The sequence below is a fragment of the Sycon ciliatum genome, chromosome 1 (assembly GCF_964019385.1).
Source record: "Sycon ciliatum chromosome 1, ocSycCili1.1, whole genome shotgun sequence".
Lineage (NCBI taxonomy): Eukaryota > Metazoa > Porifera > Calcarea > Leucosolenida > Sycettidae > Sycon > Sycon ciliatum.
Window position 1 is genome coordinate 1,667,355 of NC_088643.1, and position 25,462 is coordinate 1,692,816.

A 25,462-nucleotide genomic window follows, 5' to 3' on the forward strand; every position below is an offset into this window, starting at 1 on the left:
CGCCTCAGAAACACCAACTGGCAACTCCATGGCCAAGTCAAATTTTATGCGTGTCGCCATAGTCTTTTCAGCCACACAGATGACGGACCATTGACGGTGAGGACACTCCAGGCGAAAGAGAGTCGACAGGCAGTGGAGAGGAGCAATCAGAGGTAGCTGACGATAAAGACGCCTGCCAAGCGAGGCCGAGATAAGAAACCTCTTTGAATAAATCACGCGCTAGCGCTCTTCTACAAGAAAATGCATCCGAAAAATATTTTCGGCAAAGTGAGCTTTTTCCGAACAAACACGCCGAATCTTCGTGTGCATTTTCGCTCTCGCTCCCGCGTGCCGAATCTTTTTGCCGAATTTCGGAATGCAAAACCTCTCTAATACTAGTAGCAGGCAGAGAACTTGCAAAACACTCTAGTACACAGCGATAGACAGGTGGTACCCAGTATATTCCTACTAGCCACAAGGAAAACACCGGAAAAAATACCAGAGGTACCTTCCCGTTTTCTTGAAGTACCCTTAGATCTTTTTTTCTTACTTGAGAATACAGTAGGTATACTATGGTTGGCACATTCTTTGGTGCACTAATTGCTGATCAAACCCTATGGCGGCACAGAACCTTAATAGGTAGAATGTCATAATTATATAGCAAACTGAATAAAGAAAAGCCACATCCTAGATTGATCAGGAGAGGGCTCTTACGACAAAATAATTATGTCTAAATATGCGTGGAATAAATTGAAAAAAACAACAACAGCAACAGCACCACCACTGCCACCAACAATAGACATTACTCTTACTTTTCTTTGGTGGAATCCTTGACCTTCACTTTCTGCTTGCTGCTGGAAAGCACACGGATGTGAATGTGGCCAGCTTTACGGTTAGTGTCAGCAGTTGTAAGGTTAGCGTTGATTCTCTCCTCAAGGTTTGTAGCCAGAGCATTGCGCGGCAGTGCTACAAACAACAATAGAAAACATTGTTGTTTTGCATAACATAAGAAACGGATTTTTTAGTAACAAATTCGGCGATACTTATATGAAAGTTCGTTGCTCTCAATGTTCGAGCTTGCGCCTTTCTCACTTTTCCGTAATAACATAATGAATCCGCTGAACGGAAAAGTGGGAAAGGTGCAAATTCGAACATTGAGAGCAACGAACTTTCTTATAGTTATTGCCGAATTTGTCACCTTCATCCCATGCACTCCATCATCTCAGCGGCATTGAAAAATGACAAATTGCCAACAACCATAAGACGAACAGCGGCTGGTGCCCAAATGCCATCCAACCAGTGGTAAAATGTTTGAGATGGTGTTGAATTCGAGAGAGAGATGTAAACCATCAGTCCTGCTCTACACAGAAGATAATGCATACCTCGGCCTCAGCTGCGATCTTCTCCGCTTTTTCCTCCTGGACCATCTGCTGAAACACGTTAGGCCAGTAATCACCCTCAAAGTATGGCATACCGGTCGGTACGCTGACTTGATCTTGAAGTGTAGACTGGTGAATATCCTGAAAGATCAAAAAAGTGAGAAAGGATAAACAACATTAGATTGCCAGTATAACAATAGGGATCAAACGGCTACGGTTTTCACCTTAACGGTTAATTGCTACGCTAACAGTCGATTTATCGGAGTACAACCTATAAGCTAGAGCAGTACGGCGTGTAGCTAGTTTGAACAGTATAGTACAATATCCTTGTTTGAAATGTACCGTGCGAAATTACTACTAATACATGCAAATGTCTGCATGCTCATTCACATAGATTCACAGATCAGAAACACTAGAAAGTGTCATGAAGTTGATTAAAATTGTAACGGATGGTACTATGTAGTGTACATTTATACATGTGTGCGTACACCATAGGTTGGAAACTGCCAAATTTGGTAAAAATGCGTACTTCGAAAACTGGAAAAGTACCAGCGTAACCGTTACACAAACTGTTAACTGATATCTTTTCAAAACCGGTTCTAAACGGGTTAATCGAACTAAAGTATATCCTCACAAAGAACGTGCACAACTGTCATAAATTCAATGCGTAGATCACTGACGCTACACTGGGATCTTCTGTATGTACTCCCATGTTGTTGGATACCCTTTGGATGAGGTATCTGTGGCACATAGCTACTCTTGCTACTTTGTATATCAACAAATTTTGGCCGGTGAGAAACTTTGGCCGATTTTGAAAAGATCGTTTAATAGTTGTTGCCCTCACGTGCAGCCATGGCTGAATTATGCATCATTTGCCTCGATGACAAACTTTGGCCTGCGGTTAACTTTGGCCAATTGACACCAAGCGGCGGAATCAGCGAAATTAAATGGCCAGCGAAAATGAGTTGATTTTGAGCACTTACGCGAAACTCGATAACAACTTTTCGAGCAACTGCACTGTCCAGCATTGTCTTGTACCACGGTATTAGACGCTCTTGTATGAGTATCCTTTGCCCAGGTGGATGAAAGTTGAAAATATAGTCTTCGTTTTTCCCAGGAGGGTATGCCCAAAGGTTAACAGCGAAAAAGCCTCGTCCTGATAAGCGATAAGCAGCTCATAATACACTTGAGTACGCAACTGCTTTGGCCGGAAGAAATGGACACTGTCCAGACACGAAAGGTATACACGCCTACAATATAAATACGCAGAGAACAGAGAGCAAGTCTTGAAGAGATTTCACTCAGCAGACAACGGTATTACATGTAGTACATGCACTTGTACAGCAAACTAAACAAAGTCAAAGACGAGAGAAAGAGAGAGAGAGAGAGAGAGAGAGAGAGAGAGAGAGAGAGAGAGAGAGAGAGAGAGACAGAGAGAGAGAGAGAGAGAGAGAGAGACAGAGACAGAGAGACAGAGAGAGAGAGAGACAGAGAGAGAGAGAGACAGAGAGAGTGAGAGAGAGACAGAGAGAGACAGAGAGAGAGAGAGACAGAGAGACAGAGAGAGAGAGAGAGAGACAGAGATAGAGACAGAGAGAGAGACACAGAGACAGAGAGAAAGAGAGAAAGAAAGAGAGAGAGAGAGAGAGAGAGAGAGAGAGAGAGAGAGAGAGAGGGAGAGAGAAATAAAGAGTGAGAGTGAGAGAGACAGAGAGACTGACAGACAGACAGAGGGAGAGAGAGAGAGAGCGATAGAGAGCGAGAGAGAGAGAGGGAGAGAGAGAGAGAGAGAGGGAGAGAGAGAGAGTGAGAGTCAGAGTGAGACAGACAGACAGACAGACAGAGGGAGAGAGAGAGAGAGAGAGAGAGAGAGAGAGAGAGAGAGAGAGTAAGCCCGCGTGCGATAGAGAGAGAGAGAGAGAGACAGAGAGAGACAGAGAGAGAAAAAGAGAGGGAGAGAGAGAGAGAAGGAGAAAGAGAGAGAGAAAGAGAGCAAGAGCACAAGATGGATATAGATCTTACCGCCTATTAGGCTCGGGACAGTCAGAATCAAACTCATGCACGATCATGCCAAAGACTGAGCACACGTCCTTGCCATCAATTTCCACAAAAGCAAAGACAGACTTTGCTACATAAGGAAACTTCGCCGGGAAAGATGTACCACTTAGCTCCTCAAACCTGGCATTAATGGAAGAAACATACACATACACGCACATGTACACAGAAACACACACACAGAGTTGAGTATAATGAAAAACGCTGGTTTGTATGACAGATGTATGATGATCTGTGAAAACTCTCCACACTACCAGAGGTCCATGTGAATAATCAATACTAGTAGTAGGCAGAGATCTTGCAAAACACTCTAGTACACAGCGATAGACAGGTGGTACCCAGTATATTCCTACTAGCCACAAGTAAAACACCGGAAAACATACCAGAGATTCCTGCCCGTTTTCTTGAAGTACCCTTAGATCTTTTTTTTCTTGCTTGAGAATACAGTAGGTATACTATGGTTGGCACATTCTTTGGTGCTCTATTTGCTGATCAAACCTTATGGCGGCACAGAACCTTAATAGGTAGAATGCCATATACAGCAAATTGAATAAACAAAAGCCACACACTAGATTGATTAGGAGAGGGCTCTTACGACAAAATAATTATGTCTAAATATGCGTGGAATAAATTGAAAAAAACAACAACAGCAACAGCACCACCACTGCCACCAACAATAGACATTACTCTTACTTTTCTTTGGTGGCATCCTAGACCTTCACTTTCTGCTTGCTGCTGGAAAGCACACGGATGTGAACGTGGCCAGCTTCACGGTTAGTGTCAGCAGTTGTAAGGTTAGCGTTGATTCTCTCCTCAAGGTTTGTAGCCAGAGCATTGCGCGGCAGTGCTACAAACAACAATAGAAAAAGTCATGAACTAATATTTAGGTTTTCTCCAGGTGAACAATAAGACAAGTATCAATGCCCAGATTTCGCCAATGCCAGGTAACCCAATAACCAACCCAGTCGTCCTGCGTCTCCGCTCTCTCTCTCTCTCTCTCACTCACTCTCTCTCTCACTTTCATTCTCTCTCTCTCTCCTCACTATCTCTCACTCACTCTCACTCTCACTCTCACTCACTCACTCTCTCACTCACTCTCTCCGTCTATCTCTCTCTCTATCTCTATTTATCTCTCTATCTCTTCCTATCTCTCTCTATCTCTCTTTATCTCTCTTTACCTCTCTGTATCTCTCTGTATTTCTCTCTCTCTCTCTCACTCACTCACTCACTCAGTCTTTCTCTCTTGCTCTCTCTCTCTCTCTCTCTCTCTCTCTCTCTCTCTCTCTCTCTCTCTCTCTCTCTCTCTCTCTCTCTCTCTCTCTCTCTCACTCACTCCCACTCACTCACTCACTCACTCACTCTCAGTCACTCAGATTTTGAGGCTGAAGACTCTTCAGGTGCAAGGCAAGTGGTTGGAGTGATGTGGCAGCACCTCTAGTGGAAATCCCTTTTGTATGGTGGTACTGGTAGGATTTGAAATTTCTTCTTGCGTCAACCCTCGACGTGCTACCTTCTCCGACGAACCTACGCAGTTTGGGAAACACGGTAGTGGATCCGTACTGTAGTTTGTGAAACACGGTAGTGGATCCGTACTGTAGTTTGTGCCGTGCCTGGGCCTGTACTATGCGTCACGTGCTTGGCGCTTGTCGCGTAGCGCTGGAACAGGGACGTTACACCTGGAGGCACGACAACGTACTCGCTAGTCAACGTGCATGTCATCAAACTAAAGTGATTGGGGAAATCAAATCAAAATAGATAATTGTACACAAAAGCAACACAACATTGATATTATTGTTTCATTGGCTTCAAAGTTTTAATCACCGCCGACCATGTTGCACTATCGGGTGATCATGGCCGCGTTCCTGATGGCACTTAACACTCAGGTTAAAATCCTAGCATAAGGCCGCGGTCACACCGAGCTCGATTCAGCCGTCCCGCCGAAAAAGGCGCTTGTTTACGTCACTATTACCATGGAAATGGCTGACAAATGTCCTACAAGCGACTCTCAGCCGTTTTTTTCCGGCTTGTTTCAGACACAGCTTTTACAAGCGGCTGAAAGCCGAAATTCAAAAAATAATTTGAGTGCGCTTGGAGCACACCATGTAGCTAGTTGACATGATGAACTGATATTGATGTTCTTTCTTGTGTCCGGGGAACCGTGCTATCCCTGTGCCTTTGGTTTTGACCGTGAGTCTGTCTATCCAACTAAACTGTATTCAGTTTGATTTGGATTTTGTCCGACGACCATGGATTTCTGCCGCTGTGCCTCTAGACTGCTCCGTAGATTGTTGGAGCCGTGGTTTGAGGCCAAGACAAGGCACCACACTCACGACCGAATTCATGAAGAAAGCCGGGTACGAAGAAGAGAGTGGATTGCAACTGAGTTGAAGAACGGCAACTGGCGGGGCAGAAAGCTCTACACTCATGAAACACCACCCGAACCATCGCGTCCATGCACACCGAACAAATAAAAAGAGCACGACTTCGCAATTTAGAATCCGGGCTTCCTTTGCTTCTTCATCAAAACTGAACACTACAACAAGACTTAGTACAGTTTTAGATCGCGAACGTTCTGCTTTCCGGATTCTTGCAAACATTGGTGTGTTTCGAGATATTCAAAATTTGGCGGGTAAGAAAAACAAGCCATTCAAGCTTTGCACTCAAGGTCTGGTGTGACCGCGTCACAGGGACCACGCAAGCCAGCTGAGCGCCAGCGATAACAAGCCCAAAGTGGCTTGTTTCGGTGTGACCGGGGCATAAGGAGGCACAAACACGTACAAGACACAAACACGTACAAAACAACAATCAGATACAGAATAGAGGCAGATCTGGACGCTACTGGCGAGAAAGAACCTGCAATCTGCAAGTGTTGCATGTTGTACAGACGAAGCTACAGTCATGTGAATTAAAAATTCTATCGTTTGCCTCTATTTACAGTCTACTCTAAAAGAACTAAGAGAACTTGAGGCAAGAAATACGAACAAAAATCTGGAAACACACAGTGGCCAATAGGAATATGCAAACTCACCTTCACACTGGGCAATGGAAATGACTTCCAATAATTTCAGCCATGCATGTATTGCAGCGGTAGCCGATTACATTTTCATTGCACTGGCTTTGCAGCTCAATGAGCATGCACAGTGTAGCGTACTGCTCGTGCCGCAAAGTTGAAAACTCAAGATGGTTCTTACGACAGTAGGCAAGAAATGAATCCCGACTCTTCATCATATTGCCGCTTTGCAGCTCGTCCACAACTTCCTGCATGGGCTCAAGGTACGCAACCTTTTCCGAAGAAATCAGCGTGATGGTGAAGAACGCCTGGCCAAAGGGAACAAGAATAAAGCTAATGTAAGGAAATTTTGGCAGCAACGAATACAACAAATCAGCGTAGGCGGTATTAGTCATGAAGTTGGTTGCTCCAACCAGGAGCACAAACGTCTTGCCGAACTTGATACAATTTGTATTGAGCAGGCAGTGGTGCTTTCTTTCAGGTTTGCCGAGCGGAAGGTGCTACGTGCTCCTCGTGTGCTCCGGATGGCAATCGTGAGTCAGTCAAGTGTCAAGTTCGGCAAGAAGCGTGTGCTCCTCGTTGGAGCAACCAACTTTAGTACCATTATGACACACCAATATACTCTACAAAAAATAAGTCACTTTCAAACATCGAACTTTACGTGCGGAAACTCATTTTAATATTCAGATACAAGGGCATACGTTTTCGATATCCACCTCGCATAATCCTTGGACTTTTTAACAGAGAGCGTGTCGTAATTTGCAATCACCTGTGTCCCACAGATGAAGCTGTATGCGCTGATAGGCTTACAGTGTGTGCGTCGCAAACTTGCCTCACCCAATGCCAGGCTTGCACTGTAAGTAGAGAAAGTATTGCGTCAACCTCAACTGCAGGACTGAAACGAACACAATTTCTCAGCAATCGAACGTTCTTGACTCTAACGAACGAACGAATGAACAAACAAATGTTCTTGATTGATAATTCATGCAAATCGTCAGGTGTCTGACAAGGGCATGAATACCCCGCCACATGATACAGGCAAAAAAGTATACTTCAGAGAGGAAACCAACGCCATTGACATAAAAACCTTAAGCGACCTTGCTTCGCTCTCCGTTGAGAGCAACATCGCCCCAGAAACGCTGTCAGATGGCTCCGTAAGGTTGCACGCATGCCGCGCTGTGCTGCCCCTCACTCGGGTAAATAGAAAGCCGATGGTCCAAATATTTGTCTCTGTGAGACTATTTACACGGGGATTGCTCTCCGCATCTTCTAAACCATAACTGGCATAAACACTGTGTGTCCATCGCACTTATACTCACATACCAACAGGAGTAGCATATCGGGATTGTTGGTCTCGCACTTTGCTGATTGTAATAAAACATTTGTGTCGAGCATGTTGGGAAAAAAATTTCAGTTCTAATATTTGTTACCTCGCAAATGTTCATTCTGCAAAGCTAAATTAACGAATATTTGAATAGTCGAGATACTCATTTCAGCCCTATCCTAAAGCATGTCTCATGCACGGCTTTCCCTTCCCAATGGTGCATGATTCTCCCACAATTGCGTTTTTGGACCAAATTATTGATTACAAAATTTCCCATGCGGGCTATTGTGGGTAAAATGGCTAAAAAAGGCTTTTGAGAAGAATATCATATTTTGTCATCTTGATTTTGATTGTGAAGGGCTGCACTAAAACTGCTTTCTTGCTCATGACATTCAACTCCGAAGAAACAATCAAGTTAGAAACAAATCTAAAACATGCGTTTGCAATCAAACCAGTCGTCGCAATCCACGAGACACGGGTATACACAACACAAAGAAAGAATGAAACCATGGACCTACATTTTTATCCTTCTCCAGCCGGGTCAGGACACGCGCAGCGAAATCTTTCCTCTTCCGCGCCGGTGCCGGCTTGCTCTTCTTCTTTTGGCTGTTCTGCGGCTGTGAGCATCCCTTCTTGCCATTCTTCTGCTTGACATCATAGCAATACAGGCACACAACAACAGACCACGGTCGTCATAGCAATACAGGCACACAACAACAGACCACGGTCATCATACCCCTCACACACCTAGCCAATAAAAAAAATCATCCACATGGATCACTGCATTCTCAATCAAATATTGTCTACTTTTCTTTTCTTTTCATTTTCAATTATCCCGTTATCAGCCCTCTTAAGAGTTCAGTATATCACTTTTGAGGCATCCGATGGTAAGAAACATAAATACTAATACTAGTCGTTGACAAGTGACGGCTCTACGGCTTCAGGAAGGCATTGGCTAATGAAATAAAGCTACCCCTACTTGATGGAAGATTGGCACACGCCAAGCTTTAAGCTAGTGTATGGTTTGTCTTGTTCCCACACTGAGAACACCTATCTAACGTATCTTCCCAGTTCCAGAGCAGCGTAGCGCCTCTTGCTATGTTATTTACGAGGTAATATTTCAATGGCCAGTATTTTAGAATCACTACTGTATCCTTAATGTAAGTATTGACCCTCAGGCAGCCTCCTCCTAATCTAGTGCTAACTTTTAAGATCTGGTCAAGATGAAAGAACGTTGAGTAATAGTACAAAGAAGTTGGAGTGCAGAGCAGTACAATTTGAGGAATGGCTGTCAATACATCGTTGTTTTTCATAACATAAGAAACGGATTTTTTAGTAACAAATTCGGCGATAATTATAAGAAAGTTCGTTGCTGTCAATGTTCGAGCTTGCACCTCTCCCACTTTTCCGTAATAACATAACGAGTCCACTGAACAGAAAAGTGGGAAAGGTGCAAGTTCGAACATTGAGAGCAACGAACTTTCTTATAATTATTGCCGAATATGTCACCTTCATTCCATGCACTCCATCATCTCAGCGGCATTGAAAAAAGACAAATTACCAACAACCATACTTCGAAGTAAAACGAACAGCGGCCGGCGCCCAAAATGCATACCATACAATGGTAAAATGTTTGAGATGTAGTTGAATTCGGGAGAGAGAGAGAGGTGTAAACCATCAGTCCTGCTCTACACAGAAGATAATGCATACCTCGGCCTCAGCTGCGATTTTCTCCCCTTTTCCTCCTGGACCATCTGCTCAAACACGTAAGGCCAGTGATCACCCTCAAATTATGGTATATCGGTTGGTACGCTGACTTGATCTTGAAGTTTAGACTGGTGAATATCCTGAAAGATCAAAAAAGTGAGAAAGGATAAACAACATTAGATTGCCAGTATAACAATAGGGATCAAACGGCTACGGTTTTCACCTTAATGGTTAACTGCTACGCTTACAGTCGATTTATCGGAGTACAACCTATAAGCTAGAGCAGTACGGCGTGTAGCTAGTTTGAACAGCATAGTACAATATCCTTGTTTGAAATGTACCGTGCGAAATTACTACTAATACATACAAATGTCTGCTTGCTCATTCACATAGATTCACAGATCAGAAGCACTAGAAAGATGTCATGAAGTTGATTCAAATTGTCATGAAGTTATTTCAAATTGTAACGGAAGGTACTATGTAGTGTACATTGATGCATGTGTGCGTTGGATACCCTTTCGGTGCGCAACTGTCATAAATTCAATACGTAGATCACTAACGCTACACTAACGATACCCTTTCGGTGCACTGGGATCATCTGTATAAACTTCCATGGTGTTGGATAACCTTTGGATGAGGTATCGGTGGCACATAGCTACTCTTGCTACTCTGGAAATCAACAAATTTTCGCCGGTGAGAAACTTTGGCAGATTTAGAAAAGATCGTTCAATAGTTGTTGCCCTCACGTGCAGCCATGGCTGAATTATGCATCATTTGCCTCGATGACAAATTTTGGCCTGCGGTTAATTTTGGCCAATTGGCACCAAGCGGCGGAATCAGCGAAATTAAATCGCCAACGAAAATGAGTTGATTTAGAGCACTTACGCGAAACTCGATAACAATTTACTGCACTGTCCAGCATTGTCTTGTACCACAGTTGTAGAAGCTTATGTGTGAGCATCCTTTGCCCAGGTGGATGACATTGGAAAATATAGTTTTCGTTTTTCCCAGGAGGGCAGGCCCAAAGGTTAACAGCGACAAAGCCTCGCATTGCTACATAGTTCTTATAGGCAATAAGCAGCTCATAATACACTTGAGTACGCAACTGCTTTGGCCGGAAGAAATGGACACTGTCCAGATACGAAAGGTATACACACCTACAATATAAATACGCAGAGAACAGAGAGCAAGTCTTGAAGAGATTTCACTCAGCAGTCAACGGTGTTTCATGTAGTCCATGCACTTGTACAGCAAACTAAACAAAGTCAAAGTCGAGAGAGAGAGAGAGAGAGAGAGAGAGAGAGAGAAAGAGAGAGAGAGAGAGAGAGAGAGAGAGAGGGAGAGAGAGAGAGAGAGAAAGAGAGAGAGAGAGAGAGAGAGAGAGAGAGAGAGAGAGAGAGAGAGACAGAGAGACAGAGACAGAGACAGACAGAGAGAGACAGAGAGACAGACAGACAGACAGAGGGAGAGAGAGAGAGAGAGAGAGAGAGCCCGTGTGCGATAGAGAGAGAGAGAGAGAGAAATAGAAAGAGAGAGAGAATGAGAGCAGGAGCACAAGATGGATATAGATCTTACCACCTATTAGGCTCGGGACAGTCAGAATCAAACTCATGCACGATCATGCCAAAGAAGCACACGTCCTTGCCATCAATTTCCACAAAAGCAAAGACAGACTTTGCTACATAAGGAAACTCCTCTGGGAAAGATGTAGCACTTAGCTCCTCAAACCTGGCATTAATGGAAGAAACATACACATACACGCACATGTACACAGAAACACACACACAGAGTTGAGTATAATGAAAAAGGCTGGCTTGTATGACAGATGTATGATGATTTGTGAAAACTCTCCGCACTAACAGAGGTCCATATGAATGAGCAATACTAGGACACAGCGATAGACAGGTGGTACCCAGTATATTGCTTCTAGCCACAAGGAAAACACTGAAAAACATACCAGAGATTCCTGCCCGTTTTCTTGAAGTACCCTTAGATCTTTTTTTCTTGCTTGAGAATACAGTCGGTATACTATGGTTCGCACATTCTTTGGTGCACTATTTGCTGATCAAACCTTATGACGGCACAGAACCTTGATAGGTAGAATGTCATATACAGCAAAGTGAATAAACAAAAGCCACACCCTAGATTGATTTGGAGAGGGCTCTTACGACAATATAATTATGTCTAAATATGCGTGGAATATATGGAAAAAAAACCAACAACAGCACCAGATCACAACTGCCACCAACAACAGACATTACTTACTTTTCTTTGGTGGCATCTTTGACCTTCACTGTCTGCTTGCTGCTGGAGAGCACACGGATGTGAACGTGGCCAGCTTCACGGTTAGTGTCAGCAGTTGTAAGGTAAGCGTTGATTCTCTCCTCAAGGTATGTAGCCAGAGCATTGCGCGGCAGTGCTACAAACAACAAGAGAAAAAGTCATGAACAAATATTTAGGTTTTCTTCAGGTGAACAATAAGACCAGTATCAATGCCCAGATTTCGCACATTCCAGATAACCCAATAACCAACCCAGTCGTACTCCCTCTCCGCTCTCTCTCTCTCTCACTCTCTCTCACCTTCTCTCTCACTCACTCTCTCTCTCTCTCTGTCACTCTCACTTTCTCTCTCACTATCTCTTACACTCACTCTCACTCTCTTTCTCTCACTCACTCTTTCACTCACTCACTCTCACTCTCTCCGTCTTTCTTTCTCTCTATCTATCTCTATCTATCTCTCTATCTCTCTCTCTATCTCTCTCTATTTCCCTGCATCTCTTCGTATTTCTCTGTATTTTTCTCTCTCTCTCACTCTCACTCCCTCCCTCACTCACTCTCCCTCACTCACTCTCACTCTCTCTCTCTCTCTCTCTCTCTCTCTCTCTCTCTCTCTCTCTCTCTCTCTCTCTCTCTCTCTCTCTCTCTCTCTCTCTCTCTCTCTCCCTCCCTCCCTCCCCCCTCTCTCTCTCTCTCTCTCTCTCTCTCTCTCTCTCTCTCTCTCTCTCTCTCTCTCTCTCTCTCTCTCTCTCTCTCTCTCTCTCTCTCTCTCTCTCTCGCGTGTGCTTTTCATTGGAGCAACCAACTGATTGTAGTAAAAATTTGTGTCAAGCATATTGGGAAAAAAATTCAGTTCTAATATTCGTTACCTCACAAATGTTCATTCTGCAAAGCTAAATTAATGAATATTTGAATAGTCGAGATACTCGTTTCAGCCCTATCCTAAAGCATGTTTCATGCACGGCTTTCCCTTCCCAATGGTGCATGATTCTCCCACAAATGCGTATTTCGACCAAATTATTGATTTCAAAATTTCCCATGAGGGCCATTGTGGGTAAAATGGCTAAATAAGGCTTTTGAGAAGAATTTCATAGCTTGATTTTGATTGTGAAGGGCTGCACTAAAACTGATATTCTTGCTCATGATATTCAACTCCGAAGAAACAATCAAGTTGGAAACAAATCTAAAAAATGCATTTGCAATCAAACCAGTCGTCGCACTCCACGAGACACAGGTATACGCAGTGCAAAGAAAGAGTGAGACCATGGACCTACATTTTTAGCCTTCTCCAGCTTTGTGAGGACACGCGCAGCGAAATCCTTTCTCTACCGTGCCGGTGCCGGCTTGCTCTTCTTCTTTCGGCCGTACTGCGGCTGGGAGCATCCCTTCTTGCAATTCTTCTGCTTGACATCATAGTAATACAGGCACACAACAACAGACCCGTCATCTCGTCCACAGTCCATGTGTTTTTTTATCCCAGATTAAGTCGAGCTTGTTGTGCTGCCGCTCGTTCTTGTGCAGAACTTGTTGACCCGGCTTGAGGGTGATGGTCGAAGCCGGTTGCGCACTGCGATGGTGGTTCGCCGCCTCGCATTGGCGGGCGCGGAACGCATGCTCCTTGTTCGCCGTGACGGTCGCATCTGGTGCTGGGGCCGTGCACAGGCTGGGGAGAGTGTCCCGGATGCTGCGGATGAACATGATGGTAGCTGGCGGCAGGCCTGTGGCGGGGTAGGGAGTGGCGCGATATGCGAGTAGCCACTCATCAATTACAGCATGCAAATCTCGGCCATCCAGTTGGGCAGCACGGAGGACCTTGCCGATCGTGCAGTTCATCTGCTCCACTGCAGCTTTGGATTGGGGTCAGAGAGGAGGCGTGCAGCGGTGAGCAATGCCCATCTGGGCCAGGAAACGGTTGAACTCCGCCGAGCGGAACTGGGGGCCGTTGTCAGAGACCACTTGTTCTGGCAGGTCGAATGCTGCGAACGCAATGCGGAGCACTGCAAGGACGCCAGCTGTAGCAGGAGTGGAGTTGAACACGTGAGTGACTGGGTAGCGACTCAGTTGGTCCACCGCAACCAAGAGTGTGCTTCAACCTGGCAAGGGGCCATACAGGTCGACAAACACCCGTTGCCATGGCACCGTCGATGGTGGGGTCAGTGTGGATTCCGGCCTGTATGGGCCTGTTGGCGTGTTTGCCTGACAGGAGAGGCATTGGCAGCAGAGAGATTGACGTCATGCCAGGCCACCAGACTTTCGTGTGCAGTCCTTGCTTGGTCCGTGTCATGCCTTGGTGGCCGGAGTGGGCCAGCTGAAGTGTCCGCTCTCGGAGAGACAGTGGAATCACCAGACGATGGTCCTTGAGCAGGGGACCGTCGGCAGCGGAGAGTTCATGCCTTTGCGTGTAGAAAGGGCGGATGTCCACTGCCTTGTCGTCCCACATGCCCGTCTGCAGTGACAGCAGCACGGCCTGGAGCGTTGAGTCTGCTCGAGTTGCGCCTTGGATGTCGGACAAGAGGAGGGCGTTGGGAACAGAGGACTGCGCGATGGCATTGATATAGGCGGTGTCCTCCTCCTCACCAACATTCGGCAGGGGAGGATGTGGCTGAGGGTGACGACTCAAAACGTCTGCTGGGTTGGTAGGGCCAGGTTAAATACACCAGCTTGAAGTGGAGGTCTTGGACCTTGAGAGCCATCCCTTTAATGCGGGGTGGAGGTCGTGAAGACGGGTGAAGCAGCTGTAGAAGGAGCTTGTGGTCAGTGTGGACCGTGAAGCCGGGGTCGCCGCTGAGGAAATGGGAGAAGCGCAAGCAGCCCTACTTCACACCGAGGGCTTCGCGTTCCGTTTGCGAATAACGCTGCTCAGTGGGGTCAGGCTGCGGCTTGCGAATGCGACTGGTTTCAGCTCGGAGTGATCCTGGACGACCGCTTCAGGAGACTGGCAGAGGATGGCGCCAAGGCCAACGGGTGAGGCGTTAACGTAAAGGTGAGTGTGTTAGGTACGGTCGAAGTAGGCGAGGGCCCGATCAGCTGCCATGTCGGCTTTGATGGCATTGAATGGTGCCTGAGCCTCGGGTGACCAATCCCACTGCTGACCCTTGCCAAGGAGTTTCCGCAGGGGTGCCGTCTTGGTGGCCATGTCGGGGATGTAATGGCGCATGAATGTCGCCAAACCCAGGAAACTCTTGATATCGGATGGTGACTTGGGTGTGGCGAAAACAGCAATGCTCTAATTGTGGTGTGGTGCGGCCTGAGTGCCCCGGCGACTGTAGATAGTCGACATGAAGGCCAGGCGGGTTTGGCGAAACTGGCACTTCGCCTGGTTGAGGGTAACATTGTGGACACGTAGGCGTTGCAGGCAGGCGTGCAGGCGCTCATCGTGGACTAGGTTGCGAGCTGCTCATGGAGCTCAGCGATTGCGTCCTCCTGGAAGTGGACAGCCACTTTGGATGGTGCGTGAGCGACAGGGCGGGCGTTGCCATCTACGTAGATATGGGCTTCTACGTCGTTGATGCAGCCGAGGCCCTGGAAGCGGTCGTGGTACTCAGCAAGGTCGTCTGGCATTTGCAGACTTTCGACGCTGTGGACCAGCTGGATGAGGCCAAAACGCATAGCCGTCTCGCGGCCAACGATAGCAGTGGTACGTGGCGCGTGTGCGACAATGAGGAATGTTGCCGTCGAACTCATGGTAGCGGAGGAAACACAGAGGGTGATGCTACACAGAAGAGGAAGAAGTGAAGTTGAGCCGTAAGCAAAGATTTGCACATCCGTTTGCTGAAGTGCTGCACCAGGGGCAACTTTTGCCAGGTCATCAGTATTGACGATATTGTGACTGGCACCACTATCCACCAAGACAGTCAGGGTATGCCGTTGACGTACACGGTGCGCCGGGCATCCTCACGGCAGGGTGCCGTACATATGCGAGGCGGAGAGTCGGTAGAAAACAGCTCTGCGCCAATCTCTAAAGCATGAATAGCATGGTGGCCGCTGTTGACAGCGTGCTGGTCAGAGTGTTGGTGGGGACGGCGTTCCCTGAACGTGAGGGCCTGGATGGCGGAGTCCGATGCGCAGCATGCCGCAGCGAAATGGTTTGGCTTGCCACAGCGGCTACAGAACTGGCCCTTGGCAGCGTCACATGTGGCATGGCCTGGCTTTCCACACCTGTAGCAGGTCAGACCGGATGAGGTAGACTGTGGACACTGGGCTTAGGGCTGGCGTGCAGCTGCGTAGGCGTGGCACTGTGACCCTGAGAGGGCATCCACATGGGCAGGCTGGGGCGCTGCTGATGCCAGGGAAGCGACGTGGGCGTCTTGATGTGAAGCCACTGAAGAGCCCAGAGAGGTGTCCTTGATGGCGAGTACATGGGTGATGCTGGCCTCATACGCGCGGGCTGCTTTCAGAGCTTTGTGGGAGTCGAGGCCATCGATTTCCAGCAGTTTTCGCCGAAGGTCGTTGAACTTGCAGCCGATGATCAGCTGGTCCAAGACAGCCAATTTCTCCGCGGCCGAAACCGGGAAGCCGCTGCGTTTCACGTGGTCGTCCAAACGACAACAGAAACCCTCCATAGTCTCGTTCGGCTGTTGATGAAGCTGACGGAAATTGTACCTGAGGAGCGTTTTGTTTTGGTGTTTATCGAACTCGTCCTGCAACGCTTTGGCGAGGTCGTCGAATGTTGCCCCTGTGTTGCTGAGAGTGGGCACGAGTTGCTGGATGTCGTCTCCTCCCAGGTACTGGAGTAGCCCACGCTGTTGGTCGTCATCGCTAATTTTGGACGCAGCAAGATAAAGTTTGAAACTCCATGTCCAGGCGGGCCAGCGCATGGCGGCATCGTAGAGGGAGACATAAATTGGAAAAGGTCCAGGGGGCGGAATGTCTGGAGTGGCCAAGGAATGCCACAGTGCGTAGGTACACGTGAACACTACAGGTGCCTTCATTGGCTTCAAAGCTTTAATCACCGCCGACCATGTTGCTCCATCGGGTGATAATGGCCGCGTTCCTGATGGCACTTAGCACACTTGTCATAATCCTAGCATAAGGAGGCACAAACACGTACAAAACACAAACACGTACAAAACAACAATCAGATACAGAATGGAGGCAGATCTGGACACTACTGGTGAGTAGAGAACCTGCAATCTGCAGGTGTTGCATGTTGTACAGAAGAAGCTACAGTCATGTGGATTAAAAATTCTGTCGTGTACCTCTATGTACAGTCTACTCTAGAAGAACTAAGAGAACTTGAGACAACAAATACAAACAAAATCTGGAAACACACAGTGGCCAATATGAATATGCAAACTTACGTCACACACTGGGCAATGGAAACGACTTCCAATAATTTCAGCCATGCAGGTATTGCAGCGGTAGCCGATTACATTGACTGGCTTTGCAGCTCGATGAGCATGCACAGTGTAGCGTACTGCGCGTGCCGCAAAGTTGTAAACTCGAGATGATTCTTACGAAAGTACGCAAGAATTGAATCCCGACTCTCCATCACATTGCCGCTTTGCTGCTCGGCCACATCCTCCTGCATGGGTTTAAGGTTGGCAACCTTTTCTGAAGAAATCAGCGTGATGGTGAAGAATGCCTGGCCAAAAGGAACAAGAATAAAGGTAATGTAAGGAAAATTTGGCAGCAACGAATACAAGAAATCAGCGTAGGCGATAATACCAGCAACACCCAAGGAGCTAGTAAGGCCGTCATCACACTTCATTCTCTGGCTTCCCCTTACGTCTGCGTCCACAGTGAAAAATCCAAAACGGGTAGTCGTGTCATCAAACAGGCACAGTTCTTGACCAGTACACGCGGTCATGTTTTGGAGAAATTTGAAGATTCCCACGTACAAGGTCGCTTTTAAACAGACTGTGGGAGATACACCATTTTATACAAAAAAGTGGCCCACTCCCGCTGGCTACCACGTCTACGTTTCCCGTTTCTTCTGCTCCCGCTTTCACTCCGTACATGGATCATCATGACAACCGACCAAAACTTTATGTGGATGTAGACACAGCGCTTTGTACCGTAGTGTGATGACAGTGTAACAGCTGGGGCATAAACTAAGATACTAGTAGAAGGTTCAACAAGAAATGGTTTCACTGAAAGAGTAACACCCAAAGGCAATAATTTTACAAACTAGTACCATTATGAACTTAGAAGTTGCGACTTCGGCGGTACTAGTGATGAAATTGGTTGCTCCAACGAGGAGCACAAACTTCTTGCCGAACTTGACACACTGTGTATTGAGCAGGCAGTGGTGCTTTCTTTCAGGTTTGCCGAGCGGAAGGTGCTACGTGCTTCTCGTGTGCTCCGGATGGCAATCGTGAGTCACTCAAGTGTCTAGGTCGGCAAGAAGCGTGTGCTCCTCGTTGGAGCAACCAACTTTAGTACCATTATGACACACCAATATACTCTACAAAAAATAAGTCACTTTCAAACATCGAATGTTACGTGCGGAAACTCATTTTAATATTCAGATTCAAGGGCATACGTTTTCGATAGCCACCTCGCATAATCAAAGGACGACAGAAAACGTGTCGTAATTTGCAATCACCTGTGTCCCACAGATGAAGCTCTATGTGCTGATGGGCTTACAGTGTGTACGTCGCAAACTTGCCTCACTTATTCCAAAGCTTGCCCTGTAAGTAGAGAGAGTATTGCTACAACCTAAACTGTAGGACTGAAATGAACACAATTTCTCAGCAATCGAACATTCTTGACTCTAACGAACGAACGAACGAACGAACGAACAAATGTTCTTGATTGATAATTCATGCAAATCGTCAGAGTTCTGACAAGGGCATGAATACCCCGCCTCATCATACAGGCAAAAAAGTATACTTCAGGGAGGAAACCAACGCCATTGACATAAAAACCTTCAGCGACCTTGCTTCGCTCTCCGTTGGAAGCAACATCGCCCCAGAAACGCTGTCAGATGGCTCCGTAAGGTTGCACGCTGATTGTAATAAAACATTTGTGTCGAGCATATTGGGAAAAAAATTTCAGTTCTAATATTCGTTACCTCACAAATGTTCATTCTGCAAAGCTAAATTAACGAATATTTGAATAGTCGAGATTTCAGCCCTATCCTAAAGCATGTCTCATGCACGGCTTTCCTTTCCCAACGGTGCATGATTTTCCCACAATTGCGTATTTTGACCAAATTATTGATTATACAATTTCCCATGTGCGCCATTTGTGGGTAAAATGGCTAAATAAGGCTTTTGAGAAGAATATCATAACTTGTCAGCTTGATTTTGATTGTGAAGGGCTGCACTAAAACTGATTTCTTGCTCATGATATTCAACTCCGAAGAAACAATCAAGTTAGAAACAAATCTAAAACATGCATTTGAAATCAAACCAGTCGTCGCACACCACGAGACACAGGTATACGCAATGCAAAGAAAGAATGAAACCATGGACCTACACTTTTATCCTTCTCCAGCCGGGTCAGGACACGCGCAGCGAAATCTTTTCTCTTCCGTGCCGGTGCCGGCTTGCTCTTCTTCTTTCGGCCGTGCTGCGGCTGGGAGCATCCCTTCTTGCCATTCTTCTGCTTGACATCATAGCAATACAGGCACACAACAACAGATCACGGTCATCATACCCCTCACACACCTGGCCAATAAAAAAATCCATCCACATTAATCACTGCATTCTCAATCAAATATTGTCTAGTTTTCCTTTCTTTTCCTTTTCACTTATCTCGTTATCAGCCCACTTAATAGTTGTGTATATCACTGTTGAGGCATCCTATGGTAAGAAAAATAAATACTACTACTAGTCGTTGACAAGTGACGCTCTACGGCTTCAGGAAGGCATTGGCTTATGAAATAAAGCTCTCACTACTTGGCGGGGGATTGGCATACGGCAAGCTTTAAGCGAGTGTATGGTTTGTCTTCTTCCCACACTGAGAACACCTAAGGTATCTTCCCAGTTCCAGAGCAGCGTAGCGCCCCTTGCTATGTTATTTACAAGGTAATATTTCAATGGCCAATATTTTAGAATCACTACTGTATCCTTAATGGAAGTATTGATCCTCAGGCATTCTCCTCCTAATCTAGTCCTAACCTTTTTAAGATTTGATCAAGATGAAAGAACGTTGAGTAATAATACAAAGAAGTTGCAGTGCAGAGCAGTGCAATTTGAGGAATGGCTGTCATCACATTGTTTTTTTTGCATAACATAAGAAACGGATTTTTTAGTAACAAATTCGGCGATAATTATATGAAAGTTCGTTGCTCTCAATGTTCGAGCTTGCACCTTTCCCACTTTTCTGTAATAACATAATGAGTCCGCTGAACGGAAAAGTGGGAAAGGTGCAAGTTCGAACATTGAGAGCAACGAACTTTCTTATAACTATCGCCGAATTTGTCACCTTCATCCCATGCACTCCATCATCTCAGCGGCATTGAAAAAAGACAAATTGCCAACAACCATAAGACGAACAGCGGCTGGTGCCCAAATGCCATCCAACCGGTGGTAAAATGTTTGATATGGAGTTGAATTCGAGAGAGAGATGTGAACCATCAGTCCTGCTCTACACAGAAGATAATGCATACCTCGGCCTCAGCTGCGATCTTCTCCGCTTTTTCCTCCTGGGCGATCTTCTCAAACACTTTAGGCCAGTAATTACCCTCAAAGTATGGCATACCGGTCGGTACGCTGACTTGATCTTGAAGTGTGGACTGGTGAATATCCTGAAAGATCAAAAAAGTGAGAAAGGATAAACAACATTAGATTGCCAGTATAACAATAGGGATCAAACGGCTACGGTTTTCACCTTAACGGTTAACTGCTACGCTAACAGTCGATTTATCGGAGTACAACCTATAAGCTAGAGCAGTACGGCGTGTAGCTAGTTTGAACAGTATAGTACAATATCCTTGTTTGAAATGTACCGTGCGAAATTACTACTAATACATGCAAATGTCTGCATGCTCATTCACATAGATTCACAGACCAGAAGCACACTTGTCATAATCCTAGCATAAGGAGGCACAAACACGTACAAAACACAAACACGTACAAAACAACAATCAGATACAGAATGGAGGCAGATCTGGACACTACTGGTGAGTAAAGAACCTGCAATCTGCAGGTGTTGCATGTTGTACAGAAGAAGCTACAGTCATGTGGATTAAAAATTCTGTCGTGTACCTCTATGTACAGTCTACTCTAGAAGAACTAAGAGAACTTGAGACAACAAATACAAACAAAATCTGGAAACACACAGTGGCCAATATGAATATGCAAACTTACGTCACACACTGGGCAATGGAAACGACTTCCAATAATTTCAGCCATGCAGGTATTGCAGCGGTAGCCGATTACATTGACTGGCTTTGCAGCTCGACGAGCATGCACAGTGTAGCGTACTGCGCGTGCCGCAAAGTTGTAAACTCGAGATGATTCTTACGAAAGTACGCAAGAATTGAATCCCGACTCTCCATCACATTGCCGCTTTGCTGCTCGGCCACATCCTCCGGCATGGGTTTAAGGTTGGCAACCTTTTCTGAAGAAATCAGCGTGATGGTGAAGAATGCCTGGCCAAAAGGAACAAGAATAAAGGTAATGTAAGGAAAATTTGGCAGCAACGAATACAAGAAATCAGCGTAGGCGATAATACCAGCAACACCCAAGGAGCTAGTAAGGCCGTCATCACACTTCATTCTCTGGCTTCCCCTTACGTCTGCGTCCACAGTGAAAAATCCAAAACGGGTAGTCGTGTCATCAAACAGGCACAGTTCTTGACCAGTACACGCGGTCATGTTTTGGAGAAATTTGAAGATTCCCACGTACAAGGTCGCTTTTAAACAGACTGTGGGAGATACACCCTTTTATATAAAAAAAGGGGCCCACTCCCGCTGGCTACCACGTCTACGTTTCCCGTTTCTTCTGCTCCCGCTTTCACTCTGTACATGGATCATCATGACAACCGACCAAAACTTTATGTGGATGTAGACACAGCGCTTTGTACCGTAGTGTGATGACAGCGTAACAGCTGGGGCATAAACTAAGATACTAGTAGAAGGTTCAACAAGAAATGGTTTCACTGAAAGAGTAACACCCAAAGGCAATAATTTTACAAACTAGTACCATTATGAACTTAGAAGTTGCGACTTCGGCGGTACTAGTGATGAAATTGGTTGCTCCAACGAGGAGCACAAACTTCTTGCCGAACTTGACACACTGTGTATTGAGCAGGCAGTGGTGCTTTCTTTCAGGTTTGCCGAGCGGAAGGTGCTACGTGCTTCTCGTGTGCTCCGGATGGCAATCGTGAGTCACTCAAGTGTCTAGGTCGGCAAGAAGCGTGTGCTCCTCGTTGGAGCAACCAACTTTAGTACCATTATGACACACCAATATACTCTACAAAAAATAAGTCACTTTCAAACATCGAATGTTACGTGCGGAAACTCATTTTAATATTCAGATACAAGGGCATACGTTTTCGATAGCCACCTCGCATAATCAAAGGACGACAGAAAACGTGTCGTAATTTGCAATCACCTGTGTCCCACAGATGAAGCTCTATGTGCTGATGGGCTTACAGTGTGTACGTCGCAAACTTGCCTCACTTATTCCAGGCTTGCCCTGTAAGTAGAGAGAGTATTGCTACAACCTAAACTGTAGGACTGAAACGAACACAATTTCTCAACATTCTTGACTCTAACGAACGAACGAACGAACGAACAAATGTTCTTGATTGATAATTCATGCAAATCGTCAGAGTTCTGACAAGGGCATGAATACCCCGCCTCATCATACAGGCAAAAAAGTATACTTCAGGGAGGAAACCAACGCCATTGACATAAAAACCTTCAGCGACCTTGCTTCGCTCTCTGTTGAGAGCAACATCGCCCCAGAAACGCTGTCAGATGGCTCCGTAAGGTTGCACGCTGATTGTAATAAAACATTTGTGTCGAGCATATTGGGAAAAAATTTCAGTTCTAATATTCGTTACCTCACAAATGTTCATTCTGCAAAGCTAAATTAACGAATATTTGAATAGTCGAGATACTCATTTCAGCCCTATCCTAAAGCATGTCTCATGCACGGCTTTCCTTTCCCAACGGTGCATGATTTTCCCACAATTGCGTATTTTGACCAAATTATTGATTATACAATTTCCCATGTGGGCCATTTGTGGGTAAAATGGCTAAATAAGGCTTTTGAGAAGAATATCATAACTTGTCAGCTTGATTTTGATTGTGAAGGGCTGCACTAAAACTGATTTCTTGCTCATGATATTCAACTCCGAAGAAACAATCAAGTTAGAAACAAATCTAAAACATGCATTTGAAAACAAACCAGTCGTCGCACACCACGAGACACAGGTATACGCAATGCAAAGAAAGAATGAAACCATGGACCTACACTTTTATCCTTCTCCAGCCGGGTCAGGACACGCGCAGCGAAATCTTTTCTCTTCCGTGCCGGTGCCGGCTTGCTCTTCTTCTTTCGGCCGTGCCGCGGCTGGGAGCATCCCTTCTTGCCATTCTTCTGCTTGACATCATAGCAATACAGGCACACAACAACAGATCACGGTCATCATACCCCTCACACACCTGGCCAATAAACAAATCCATCCACATGGATCACTGCATTCTCAATCAAATATTGTCTAGTTTTCCTTTCTTTTCCTTTTCACTTATCTCGTTATCAGCCCACTTAATAGTTGTGTATATCACTGTTGAGGCATCCTATGGTAAGAAAAATAAATACTACTACTAGTCGTTGACAAGTGACGCTCTACGGCTTCAGGAAGGCATTGGCTTATGAAATAAAGCTCTCACTACTTGGCGGGGGATTGGCATACGCCAAGCTTTAAGCGAGTGTATGGTTTGTCTTCTTCCCACACTGAGAACACCTAAGGTATCTTCCCAGTTCCAGAGCAGCGTAGCGCCCCTTGCTATGTTATTTACAAGGTATTATTTCAATGGCCAATATTTTAGAATCACTACTGTATCCTTAATGGAAGTATTGATCCTCAGGCATTCTCCTCCTAATCTAGTCCTAACCTTTAAGATTTGATCAAGATGAAAGAACGTTGAGTAATAATACAAAGAAGTTGCAGTGCAGAGCAGTGCAATTTGAGGAATGGCTGTCATCACATTGTTGTTTTGCATAACATAAGAAACGGATTTTTTAGTAACAAATTCGGCGATAATTATATGAAAGTTCGTTGCTCTCAATGTTCGAGCTTGCACCTTTCCCACTTTTCTGTAATAACATAATGAGTCCGCTGAACGGAAAAGTGGGAAAGGTGCAAGTTCGAACATTGAGAGCAACGAACTTTCTTATAACTATCGCCGAATTTGTCACCTTCATCCCATGCACTCCATCATCTCAGCGGCATTGAAAAAAGACAAATTGCCAACAACCATAAGACGAACAGCGGCTGGTGCCCAAATGCCATCCAACCGGTGGTAAAATGTTTGATATGGAGTTGAATTCGAGAGAGAGATGTGAACCATCAGTCCTGCTCTACACAGAAGATAATGCATACCTCGGCCTCAGCTGCGATCTTCTCCGCTTTTTCCTCCTGGGCGATCTTCTCAAACACTTTAGGCCAGTAATCACCCTCAAAGTATGGCATACCGGTCGGTACGCTGACTTGATCTTGAAGTGTGGACTGGTGAATATCCTGAAAGATCAAAAAAGTGAGAAAGGATAAACAACATTAGATTGCCAGTATAACAATAGGGATCAAACGGCTACGGTTTTCACCTTAATGGTTAACTGCTACGCTAACAGTCGATTTATCGGAGTACAACCTATAAGCTAGAGCAGTACGGCGTGTAGCTAGTTTGAACAGTATAGTACAATATCCTTGTTTGAAATGTACCGTGCGAAATTACTACTAATACATGCAAATGTCTGCATGCTCATTCACATAGATTCACAGGCCAGAAGCATTAAAAGTGTCATGAAGTTGATTCAAATTGTAACGGATGGTACTAGGTAGTGTGCATTTATGCATGTGTGCGTACACCATAGGTTGGAAAACTGCCAAATTTGGTAAAAATGCATGCTTCGAAAACTCGAAAAGTACCAGCGTAACCGTTACACAAACTGTTAACTGATATCTTTTCACAACTGGTTCTAAACCGGTTAATCGAACTAAAGTATATCCTCACAAAGAACATGCACAACTGTCATAAATTCAATATGTAGATCACTGACGCTACACTGGAATCTTCTGTATGTACTCCCATGTTGTTTGATACCCTTTGGATGAGGTATCGGTGGCAGATAACTACTCTCGCTACTCTGGAAATCAACAAATTTTGGACGGTGAGAAACTTTGGCCGATTTAGAAAAGATCGTTTAATAATTGTTGCCCTCACGGGCAGCCATGGGTGGATTATGCATCATTTGCCTCGATGACAAACTTTGGCCTGCGGTTAACTTTGGCCAATTGGCACCAAGCGGCGGAATCAGCGAAATTAAATGGCCAGCGAAAATGAGTTGATTTAGAGCACTTACGCGAAACTTGATAACAGCTTTTCGAGCAACTGCACTCTCCAGCATTGTCTTGTACCACTCTATTAGACGCTCTTGTGTGAGTATCCTTTGCCCAGGTGGATGACAGTTGAAAATATAGTCTTGGTTTTTATCAGGAGGGTATGCCCAAAGGTTAACAGCGACAAAGCCTCGCTTTGCGACATAGTCCTGATAAGCGATAAGCAGCTCATGATACACTTGAGTACGCAACTGCTTTGGCCGGAAGAAA

At 45.5% G+C, this 25,462-nt stretch overlaps 1 protein-coding gene across 1 annotated transcript; it reads right to left on the reverse strand.

Annotated features, from left to right (window-relative positions):
- Window positions 1-11,728: 11,728 nt before the first annotated feature.
- On the reverse strand, window positions 11,729-23,210 carry LOC135809845 (protein cbp-1-like). The gene is made up of 7 exons (XM_065323285.1): window positions 23,104-23,210; window positions 20,989-21,272; window positions 20,289-20,426; window positions 19,154-19,279; window positions 17,032-17,315; window positions 13,006-16,754; window positions 11,729-11,873 (listed from the first exon to the last, which is right to left on the reverse strand). Exons 2-5 carry the CDS (start codon window positions 21,031-21,033, stop codon window positions 17,100-17,102), a joined length of 525 nt encoding a protein of 174 aa, XP_065179357.1. The 5' UTR covers window positions 21,034-21,272; window positions 23,104-23,210; the 3' UTR covers window positions 11,729-11,873; window positions 13,006-16,754; window positions 17,032-17,099.
- Between the last annotated feature and the right edge of the window lie 2,252 nt (window positions 23,211-25,462).